The 11,763-nt window shown below is 48.4% G+C and overlaps 1 protein-coding gene across 1 annotated transcript in view; it reads left to right on the top strand.

The window, feature by feature from the left end:
- Positions 1-4,282, top strand: part of Eif3i (eukaryotic translation initiation factor 3 subunit I) — a 7,532-nt gene extending 3,250 nt beyond the window's left edge. The window contains exons 4-11 of the mRNA XM_028759801.1: positions 83-148; positions 559-708; positions 786-913; positions 2,398-2,508; positions 2,602-2,691; positions 2,967-3,040; positions 3,884-3,976; positions 4,121-4,282. Coding sequence (XP_028615634.1) covers positions 83-148; positions 559-708; positions 786-913; positions 2,398-2,508; positions 2,602-2,691; positions 2,967-3,040; positions 3,884-3,976; positions 4,121-4,202 — 794 coding nt within the window. The 3' untranslated portion in view covers positions 4,203-4,282. The remainder of the gene's footprint in view (positions 1-82; positions 149-558; positions 709-785; positions 914-2,397; positions 2,509-2,601; positions 2,692-2,966; positions 3,041-3,883; positions 3,977-4,120) is intronic.
- Positions 4,283-11,763: the final 7,481 nt, after the last annotated feature.

Below are 11,763 nucleotides of genomic sequence, written 5' to 3'. Positions count from 1 at the left end.
TTTTTTTTTTTTTTTTTTTGGTTTTTTTCGAGACAGAGTTTCTCTGTATAGCCCAAGTCATATTTCTTAACACCTTCCTCAGGGGACACCAAGCATGTCCTTACTGGCTCAGCTGACAACAGCTGTCGTCTCTGGGACTGTGAAACAGGTAAGCCTGGGTCATTCACTTTTTTAGCAAAAGAGTGCCAACTACAGCGTACCTGTCTAAGCAAATATGTTCTGGAGAACTAGAGATAAATTCACAGATGGTTTCCAGTCTAGAGAGTAAGAGACAAAAAACAGAACAACAAGGAACTTAGCTGGGAAAAAAAGCTTACATCAAGAGAAAAGCCATGTTGAAGGAAAGCCAGAAGGGGACAGTGGACCTCCTGCAGTGGAAATGAGTGGCCTTGGAAGGTTTCTCAAGGTGACTGTCCATTCAGCTGGAGCTCTCCTGGGCAGCAAAGTGCACAAGCAGGAGTGAAAGCAAGTAGTGTCCAGGAGCCAGGACGAGCTGAGTCTGACAGGTCCGCGCGATGACGACATTAAACCAGAGTGATCCAGACTGTGTCTCTACAGGGAAGCAGCTGGCTCTACTCAAGACCAACTCAGCCGTCCGGACCTGTGGCTTTGACTTTGGGGGCAACATCATCATGTTCTCCACAGACAAGCAGATGGGGTATCAGTGTTTTGTGAGCTTCTTTGATCTGCGGGATCCAAGCCAGATCGGTAAGGACAGAACCGAGGGGCTGAGGTGGGTGGTATGGTTTCAGATCCCAGGGCCTGACCTCTGCTGTTCTGCACAGACAGCAACGAGCCCTACATGAAGATCCCCTGTAATGATTCAAAGATCACCAGTGCTGTCTGGGGACCGCTGGGGGAGTGCATCATCGCAGGCCATGAGAGCGGAGAGCTAAACCAGTACAGCGCTAAGGTAAGGGGCCAAGTGTTGTCAGGTGACATTGGGAAGTGTGTCACCTGACACTGAGGACATGTTATAGTGATCATAGAGAAGCATTTTCCTGTCACTAGAGAGTGCTAAGTCGAATGGCAGGTTCTAGGAAAACAATGAAATAGCCAGTACATTGCCTGGCGGTGGTGGCGCACGCCTTTAATCCCAGCACTTGGGAGGCAGAGGCAGGCGGATTTCTGAGTTTGAGGCCAGCCTGGTCTACAGAGTGAGTTCCAGGACAGCCAGGGCTACACAGAGAAACCCTGTCTCGAAAAACCAAAAAAAAAAAAATAGCCAGTACATGAGTCAGGATGAGCTGATGCCACGATAGAAATTTCAGCTAAATCCAGAGCACACTTTGTCACAGAGGAAGTGGTGTGTACATGGAGTCCTGAGAAGTAAGTACAGCTTCCAGGGGTTAGAGAAGATGGAGTGATTGACAGCATTGCCTACTCTTGCAGAAGAACTAGGTTCCAGACCCATATGGCAGTCCCCAGCTGTCCTTTTTTTTTTTTTTCCTTTTTGTTTTTCGAGACAGGGTTTCTCTGTGTAGCCCTGGCTGTCCTGGAACTCACTCTGTAGACTACCCCAGCTGTCCTTAATTCCAGTTCCAGGGGTTCTCGTACCTTCTGGCTTCTTGAGTACCAGGCATGCACATGGCAGACACATGTTTACACACATGCTTGTACGCAAACACATGCACACACACACAGAGGCAAAATACTTATAACACATAAGATAAAATGAATAAATCTTAAAAAAATAAAAATAAAAAAGCTCTTCCAACAAGAAGGATAGTTTTCCATAGGCAAGAGGAATAGCAGAAGCAGAGATTTGGAGATGTATTCTAGTGGAAGAGGACTTGCCCAGCCAAGGCCCTGATACTCTTAATCTCAGTTCTTGGCAAGCTGAGGCAGGTGGATCTGAGTTTGAGGTCACCTTGTCTACAGAGCCAGTTCCAGGCCAGCCAGGCATGCCAAGCAAAACTTGGTCTCAAAAAAGTAAAGTTCCAGCTGTGACTGGACCGACCTTCAACAGCTTGGTGAGCCTGGGTCTCATTGAAAAAAATACAAAGGAGATCTGGGCCTGGAGAGATGGCCTGATGGTTGAGAATACTTGCTGCTCTTGCAGATGACCTGAGTTCCATTCCTAGCACCCACATCAGTTCACAGCTGCCTGTAACACTAGTTCCAGGGGACTTAATGCTTTCCTCTTACCTGTGGGCACAGACACGTGTATATACACACAAGCACACACCTATCCATGAAATCTTTTTTGATTATAAAGAGCTGGGTTTGGGGTCAGTCAATCCCAGTACCAAAAATAAGGCTTGGGAGGGCTTAGGGGGTCAAAGATTAGATTGAGGGTAAGGAAGGCAGAAAGTCAAACATCTAGCTGGTCTTGGGCTTTTGGGGATGGTGGCTCGGGACTCAGGCAAGTCAATCTAACTGTTCCTCCTCTTTCAGTCTGGAGAGGTGTTGGTGAACGTTAAGGAGCACTCCCGGCAAATCAATGACATCCAGTTGTCTAGAGACATGACCATGTTTGTCACTGCATCCAAGGACAACACAGCTAAGGTGAGCCTTGTTGCCCTCCTGATGCACAGTCAGCCCATCTGACCTGCCCAGAAAGGTGCCCATCACAGATACTCCCCTCCCTCTTCTCTCCAGCTCTTCGACTCCACGAGTCTTGAACATCAGAAGACTTTCCGAACAGAACGTCCTGTCAACTCAGCTGCTCTCTCTCCCAACTATGACCACGTAAGAAGAGCCCGCCCAGGCTTCCAGCTAAAGCTTCTGGAATCTGGATGTTTGCCCAGCAATTAGGCTGTAACTGTTGGAGGGAAATGGTGTCGGGTAGAAAGGGAGCTCCTAGCAGTGTTACAGTGCCAGCTGATTTGGGGCAAGAGGTCCTTGAAATAGCTGCCCTCCCCTCCCTGAGGGTCCTCCCACTGCAGGGGAGACATGAGGAGAAGAGAGCAGAAGACCCGAGCCTGAGGGTCAGTCCTAGCTGCAATGAGCTTTCTTCCCTTCAGGTGGTGCTGGGCGGTGGTCAGGAAGCCATGGATGTCACCACAACCTCCACCAGGATTGGCAAGTTTGAGGCCAGGTAAGGGAAAGGAGCTCTTCCACACTGAAACTACATGGAGGCCACCTTTCAGAGTAAACACAGGCTCCTGATCCCTCCTTAGAGGTCCCTAAGGACCATAGAGAGAGTGACAGGTGTCCAGTGCACCAGATGGGGTCTTGAATCAGCTGTGCATATAGCTGGCTAATGTGCTCACACACCAAGTTGTGTCTCTGGTACTACCAATGGGCAGTGGCCCCAAGCCTGTAATACAGTTCCAATCCCTCCAGAGGTGGGGAACCTTGACTTGAAGGTCATCCTTGACCTAACCCTCTCCTAGCTCACCTGGGCTACATGGGAGCCTGTTTGTAAACAGCAGAGATCATGAACTCTGGGGCCCAGTCTTCTTCTGTATCCAGGATTCTCAACTATTTAATGGGGCATTACTCACCTCAGAAATTTGTATATTAAGTAAGTGAATTGATATTCTGTAAGCTTTCGAGCACTGCCCAGCTATGCTCTATTGAGGCAGACGCTTGAGTAGTTTTCCTATAGCTTATTTCTCCTTTATCCTAATTTCTCAACTTTATTAATTTTGTTACATAAAATACTACCTCAAGCCGGGCAGTGGTGGTGCACGCCTTTAATCCCAGCACACGCCTTTAATCCCAGCACTTGGGAGGCAGAGGCAGGTGGATTTCTGAGTTCGAGGACAGCCTGGTCTACAGAGTGAGTTCCAGGACAGCCAGGGCTACACAGAAACCCTGTCTCGAAAAACAAAAAAACACAACAAAAAAATACTACCTCAACAGTCTTCATTTTGTAGAATGTTGCCTCAGGTGTGTTTTGGGATAACTGGGTCTCCTCTCCCCTCCCCTCCTCCAGGTTCTTCCATTTGGCTTTTGAGGAAGAGTTTGGGAGAGTCAAGGGCCACTTTGGGCCTATCAACAGCGTTGCCTTCCATCCCGATGGCAAGAGGTAGGGCCCCTTGAAGAGAGTGAGCCTGGGGGTGGCCAGGGGTGGGGGGATGGAGGAGTGGGGAGGTGTCTGCCCTTTTGCGATGTGTGGCTGCGCAGGCTTCCCTCCCACAGCGGCTGACCAGCCCTGTGCATCTCTTTCCAGCTACAGCAGCGGTGGTGAAGACGGCTATGTCCGCATCCACTACTTCGACCCACAGTACTTCGAGTTCGAGTTTGAGGCCTGAGGAGGTGACTCTGTCCACACCGGGGAAGTTGCTCACAGAAGGTTCTAGACTCTGAGAAATAAATTAGTTTGTTAAAAATAGTTCCTTGTCAGACATTTTGTGCAGCCTGTCGGTTTTTCCCTCTTCACTGACCTGACCCTCCAGTGGCTGATAATAATAAGGAATACTTTTATTATTCAGGCCTCCCCTCTGTGCGCCCAGACACTTCGTTGCTCTGGGCTAACCTGTGTTGTAGACACCTTCATCCAAGAGGCTTAGAACCACTTCACCACATTCAAGAAGCCAGTGCCTAAGGTGGGCTAAGAACCTTCCCCTACCCTCTTCTGTCCTAATTTATGGCTCAGGTGGGCGTGGCCAGCACAGGAAAGGGCCTGAGGAGGAAGAGCAGTGAGGAAACCCAGTAGGGAGAGAATTCTTCTGGGACAGCTGGGGATTACCTCACTGTAGGCACAGGTTTTGGGGCTCCCCAGGGCAGCTCACAACTGCCTGTAACCACACAAGCCTGGTAACCTGGGTTAATCCTCTGACTCACATATTGAAAGAGAATAAACACTTGAAAGCTGTCAACTGAGTGACATGTGTGCCTATACGTACATACCACACCTGAAAGCTGTCCTCTGACCCTCTTGTGTACCATAACATGTACATATGCACACACAACACACTACATCATATGTGTAGTGTTTTTGCCTGGAGCCCATGAAGGCCAGAAGAGGACATCAGAGCCCATGGAACTGGAGTTCCAGTCGTGAGTTGCCATGTGGGTGCTAGAAACCAAGCCCAGGGCTTCTGCAATAAGTATTCAACTACTGGACTCTTTACAGCCCCTAAATGTATTTCTTTGGGTGGTAGGTGTTTGTTTTAAGACAGTTTCTCTATGTAGCTCCTATGTCCTAGAACTCACTGCAGACTAGGCTAGCTTCCAACTCACAAAGGTCTGACTGCCTCTGCATCCGAAGTGGGAGGAGTGCATCGCCATACATGGCTAAAAGTGATTTTTATTGTGGTACTAGGGATTGAGCCTGAGCCTTGTGTGTGCTAAGCAACCCGTCTATCTCTCTTGGTGTTATGAAGGGATACCATGAAAGTTCAAGGCCCATCCACAGTGACATACTTCTGTAAATGTAACTCATTCTCCTGTATTGTCATCTTCAAGGCTTATTGCCTCCGCCTGCTAGCCTAGGCCTAGTCTTGGAAGCCTCTAGCCTCTGTACAATCAAATATAGATCTAGAATGTTTTCACTCTCTGTGATTTACTGCTGAATAAGCTCACCCTTTCTTACTCTTACTGAAGTCCGGCTGGCTGGTTCAACTCAGCTATTCCTGCTCAAACTCCTCTCCAAGTGGACTCAAACTGGCTTCTGACTGAATTGCTCTGCTTGGCCTCAAACTAGCTTTAACAATCTGTTCTAATCTGGCTCCTCATTCTCTGGCTCATTCTGTCTTCACCTGTGCTTAGCTTGTTTTCTCTCTGCAGCTTGTCTCTGTACAACTGTCCCAGTAAAACTGTTCCTTCCCTCTCCCCTAAGCAGCCTCTTTTTCCTCTCTCTCCTCTTGAGAGTTGGGCGTATCCTATTGTCAGACCTTTCCCTGATTTGTCATCTGCCATTCAATTAGACATCACTTTCAAACATGGGTGCTTCCTTCTACAAACTAACATTCTCCTTCATTGTTTGGGATTTAAGGGAGTGTCTGTACTCCAGCCAGAAGGATAAAAGCCATAGGCTAAGGCTGTGCCACACCATCACTAGACACAGGTCTTTCCAGTAAACAATACAATCTTGGGTTTCACTGTGATCAAATATCCTGCAACACACTTCCTCTAACAAGGCCACACCCCCTAATCCTTTTAAAGAATCCCAATTCCTTGTGAAATCTCTGAGCCTATGGGAGTCCTGATTCAAACAAGCCCCTGAGGTACATCCCCTTCTCCAACCATTGCTGAGGCACGAGTGTATTTGTTCTTAGCCGTGAGTACAGTATGTTGTGGACCATCTTTCTGGGTTTGCAGAAGTTGAAGAGAAGTGTGATACCTGAGGGAAGGGCACTCATTTTTCTTGAAAGAGAAATCTGGTGGACAAGTGGGAGCCGCTGACACAATGGGTGTCTGCCTTTGCTGCTCGCCTGGTCTGCCTTCCCCAGGCCGGCCTCTCCTCTCTGTTGCAGAGGAAAGAAAGGAATAGGTATGTCCCAGCAGTGCCAACAGCAGCTCCTCCCTAAATTGTACGGACCACAGGAAGTAGTAACCTCACTGTCCCCTGCAGCAAAGACTGTGTGCCACACTGGGCACAGCTTGAGCATAAGAGACCTCCAAGCCTATCCCACAATGACACACTTCCTCCAACAAGGCCACACCTAATAGTGCAATTCCCTATGGGCCACACATTCAAACACATTATTAGTCTGTCGGGGCCATACCTATTCAAACCACCGTATCACTCAGCCCTGATCAGATGGAAATTATTCTATTTCCTTGAGGACTCCTCTTATTCTAATGAGGAACACCCACAACCTTGGGGTGATCTGCCTTGTTGGAAAGGGGTACATAGTTCTCAGGAATGCCTGAAAATCCCTGATCTGATAAGAGGAACAATATTCTTGGGATCTGCGTCTGTTTCTACCTTCCAGGAACTAACTATTCAACTCAAGGTCGCCAGTGACTTTTCCCCAGGTCTTTCTTTTTTTTTTTTTTTTTTTTTTTTTTTTTTTAGACAGGGTTTCTCTGTGTAGCCCTGGCTGTCCTAGAACTCACTCTGTAGACCAGGCTAGCCTCGAACTCTTGAACTCAGAAATCTGCCTGCCTCTGCCTCCCAAGTGCTGGGATTAAAGGTGTGCACCACTACCGCCCGGCTCCCCAGGTCTTTCAAGAGAGATTTTTCAAGCCTGTTTGACATCCTCAGTGACCTCAGCCTGTCTAGGAAAAATCTTAAGCTCACAGTGAACCCCTTCCAACACCTTTGCTGTCTTCGTCCTCCCTTGAACTTCCCCACCACCCAGAACCATGTACAGGTCTACAAACAGGACAAACAACCAGGGTCCCTGCTGTTCCCCCAATGACATCCTTCATCCTTCTTCTAGCTGCCTTTTCTTCCTTTTCCTGTGGGGGAGGAGATCCTTAGAAATCACCCTATTCCTAGCAAGGTGTGGTGGCGTAATCCCAGCAATCAGGAGGTAGAGGCAGCCAGGTGTGTGACCAGCCTGGTCCACAGAACAAGTTTCAGCCAGGGCTACTACACAGAGAAACTTTGTATGAAACTACCCTTCCCCTCCTCACAACCAACCCCCTACCAAAAATAAATAAATAAATAAAAAGAAATCATCCATTCCCTGGAAACCCCTCAGCCGACAACAGGAAGATGCCTTGTGCTTGTGCTTTGTCTCCTCAGCCTCTGTCATACTGGGCTGTCTACCAGGGCAGCTTCTGTGCTCAATGACAGATAAAGCAGCAAATAATGAGAGAGTTCTGTGTGTGTCTAGGGAAGCAGTCTACTCTCTCCAAAGTACAAAAACTCCCTGAGGGCATTTTATTGGCACTAACATGACCTGAAGGCAGGGAACAAGCACACATCTGTGCAGGCATGGCAGCTGAAGAGCCTGTGCCAGGAGCTCAGTTTCAGTTGAATGTAAAGAGGTGGCTCACACTGTTAATTTGGGAGAACAGGGCATGTGAACCTCTGAATTCAAGGCCAGCCTGGTTTACAGAATGAGTTCCAGGACAGCCAGGGCTAGATGATGAAACCCTGTCTCAAAAAAGAAAAGAAAATGGAAGGGGAAAAGAAAAGGAAAAAAGAAAGAAAAAAGAAAAATAGCAGGAAACAAAAAAAGAAAGAAAGAAAGAAAGAAAGAAAGAAAGAAAGAAAGAAAGAAAGAGGTGCTTTTTCTCTCCAGGCAGAGGTGGGGGTTCCACAAAGGGTTTGGAAGTGGACAAGCACATCCTGGCAGACCTTCATCCCTCCTCCTCATTCATCCACAGAGGATCTTGCAATAAAGACTGCTGCTTCCAGGCAGGATAAGCAGTCTTGGCTTGCACCCACACCAGTTTATTCAGGCACTAATAGTGGGTGCCTAGGCTGATCGCATATCCCAGATGAAGGCCTGGGCTCCAAGGTGTGTTCCCACCAGCACAGCTCTAACCTGGTCCACTAAAGTATAGCAGAACCGGAGGACAGGGCCTCAGCCTGTTTTCAAGCACCTGGGTAGGGAAAGGCTCAGGGAGGTCTTCAGTTAGTCTGCACATACAGGAACTGGCAAAAGCCAGAAGGTGCAGACAGGAAGGGTGTATGTTTGGGAGGGTTGTGGTGGGAATGGGAAAGGACTCAGAGAGTAGACTGTGTATCTGCCCTGGGTTGACAAAGGGACAAAATTTCAAGTGGGGATGTGGAGGGAGTGGGCGGGGGACGGAACGCCTAGAACCAGAGAGGGGGCGGGGCCACGATCAGGCAGGAATTGGCCAGGCAATGGTTAAAAGGGGCCAATAATAAACGTCTAGGGACCCGAGACTGGTGAACGGTGTGCTGGGAGTTTGGTGGTGGCTGAGGGCTCGGAAGCCGCCTGGACAGACCTCGGGTATCTGTAACACAAGCCACCGATATATTTAACCGGCTGTGTCGAAACGCATCCTGAGGGGCAAAAGTTGGGGCACCTTACAGATAGATCTGACCTCGTACCCCTGTTCTCCTGAGCTTCCTCATCCGAGGCTCCCAAGACCGTTCCCACCTAGCGAGCTACTATCCCTTGTCACACCATTCCGGCTCTTGGAAGTGCCAGGTCTCAGCTTTTGGGACCTTAGAAGAACAGAAATGGCTGATTCCAAGGACAGCGCCTGAGGATAGGGCTGTGGGAAAGTCGCGATGGTCTCTCCGTCATCCTCTTCTCGGTTCCTGGTACTCCGCGAATCTCAAACCCTCCCCCCCGACACACACACACCCCGCCTCCGGCCAGCCTCTCTACTTGGTTATGCCCCAAAATGATACTACATACAGAGAGAGCACTTTCCACAGTATCATTTTTTAAAACTCCCTTAAATACACATGGGATAGCATCCGCGGCTCAAGGGCGCCCTCCCCTGGACGCCCGGATAACTGGAGATCCAGCAAGTCTTCACTTGTGGGTGTGTGGCAGCAGCACCCTCGGCTTCTTACAGCAGGGAGTGGTGGTGCCCGAGTCACCTGAGATACTAGAACGCTGCGAATGGATCGATCTAGCTGCACAGATCTGGTTGTGTAGTAGGGCGTCATCTTCAACTGCGCAGTCCCTTCACTCACTCGGTCTTCTCCCGGGTCTCAACTTGGGGCGTGCCACCTTTTCTCGATGGATAGAGTCAACACCAGCAACAATGGCAGCCACAGATTTGAAATTGACTGAGGACCTGGCGACAGCAGCAGGTGGTGCCACGGCACTCAGAGTTTGGCGTGGGCTCAGCCGTGGGAAGATCAGCTCCTGGAACTCCAATTTGCTAGTGTAACCCTGAGACTCAGCCCCACAGACTCTGGTAGGGATAGGAGACACTGACCGAGGCCTTCCAGAAGAGAACGCACAGTTCCATAGATATTTTCTCACAGTCCCAGGTTCTCAGGTTTTCTTAGGACCGCCACCAAGAGTCCATTAATAAAGTCTAAGATTCCTGATCAGTGCAATGGTGGTGACAGTCTTGCCTATCTCTGTGCTGGGTCTCTGGAAGTTCTGGAGTTTTTTAAAGTTCTGGGGTGCTGGCACCCCTCGATGACATAAAAAGAAAAAAAATAACCATTTGTTCCCCTGCACCTTAGTGGGTGGGCTGGAAAGTGTGGGTGGGTTAAATGAGAACTGCCTTCTTTTTCCCCCACATATCTGAAGCTTGGTTTCGGGAAATCCCTTGGTCCACCTTAAAAAGCAAACAGCTGTGTAGCTAGCGGCCCTCCCCCACTCCACAGCTGTAAATCCTGCCGGTGGGCAACATCCACAGGCCAATTCTGGAGGTGTCCAGAGGTGAGGAACTTCAGCCTTTTGATTCCATCCTTTTCATTAAATGTTAGTTGCCCACACAATGAAACTGGGCCATGGTCTTGGTAGGGGGACCCAAAAGGACCCTATGCTCACGGCAGTTTCAGTCTAGCAAGAGATATGCTTCAGTTGGCAACTACAAACAATAGGAAACTCAACTGATTTGCTAGAGGGCTCATTCAACCATTCACCCATGCACCTACTTTTAATATATACATATATTATGTATAATAATAAGATAGATAGATAGATAGATGGATGGATGGATGGATGGATGGATGGATGGATAGATAGATGGATAGATAGATAGATAGATAGATAGATAGATGGATGGATGAATAGACAGATGGATAGATGGATGGATGGATGGATAGATGGATAGATAGATAGATAGATAGATAGATAGATAGATAGATAGATAGATAGATTTATATTTAATGGGTATGAGTGTTTTGCCTAAATGTGTGTCTGTGCACCACACGAGTGCCTTGCGTCTGCTGGGACTGGAGTTATGAGGGATTGTGATCCACCATGTAGGTGCTGGGAATCAAAACTTAGAGGAGGCTTGGTGAGTAAAGGCACTAGCTGCCAAGCATGGCCACCTGAGTTCAGATCTCCAGAATCAGGTAAACTCACCACTAAAGGGTCTGGAGAGACAAGCCAAACCCTGCAGCCAGCCAGTTACTGATCTTCAAGTTCACTGAGACGCTGCTTCAAAAAGGAAGGTGGGATGCCTCCTGTCTCATGCCTCTGGCTGAAGCATTGCAGTCTCCTACTCCTGGGAGGTCCACGGTCTACAGAGAATGGTGGCAAGTCATTGAGGAAGACATCCTCACACAGCACACACAGTACACTAGCTTTCATCTCTCCTAGAAGGGTTAGCATCAAGAAAATAGCAACGGGGGCTGAAGAGGTAGCTCAGAAGTTAAGAGTGTGTGTTACTACTTATCTGGGTTGGATTCCCAGCATCACATGGGGTCTACTTCATTACCTTCTGTAACTCCAGTTTCTGGGAATCTAAAGCCCTCTCTGGCTTCAACACTGTTCACATGTGGTGTGCTTACATTCATGTAAGCAAAACACTCGTATGCAATAAATAAAAATAAAGTTCTAAAAAAGAAAGAGAAACAGAACATATCAATAAGTTCTGGTGAGTCTATGGAGCAAGAGGACCCCTTCTATACTTTGGGTAGAAATGTAAACTGAAGTACTCACTATGGAAATCAGTACAGAGGCCCCTTAGGAAACTAAAACAGGGGGCTGGAGAGATGGCTCAGAGGTTAAGAGTGCTTGCTGCTCTTTCTGAGGACCTGGGTTAGATCCTTAGCACCCTCATGACAGCTCAAAACCATCTTTTGTTTTGTTTTGTTTTGTTTTGTTTTGTTTTTTGTTTTTTCGAGACAGAGTTTCTCTGTGTAGCCCTGGCTGTCCTGGAACTCACTCTGTACACCAGGCTAGCCTCTAACTCAGAAATCTGCCTGCCTCTGCCTCCCAAGTGCTGGGATTAAGGGCGTGCGCCACCACCGCCCGGCCATCCTCCTCTTCTGGCCTCTGTGGATACCCAATATATACATGGTAC

Source organism: Grammomys surdaster, unplaced genomic scaffold, assembly GCF_004785775.1.
Source record: "Grammomys surdaster isolate TR1022 unplaced genomic scaffold, NIH_TR_1.0 126313, whole genome shotgun sequence".
NCBI classification, from domain to species: Eukaryota; Metazoa; Chordata; class Mammalia; order Rodentia; family Muridae; genus Grammomys; species Grammomys surdaster.
Note: the sequence above shows the minus strand (reverse complement) of the source record. Positions and strands in the feature narration are given on the sequence as shown.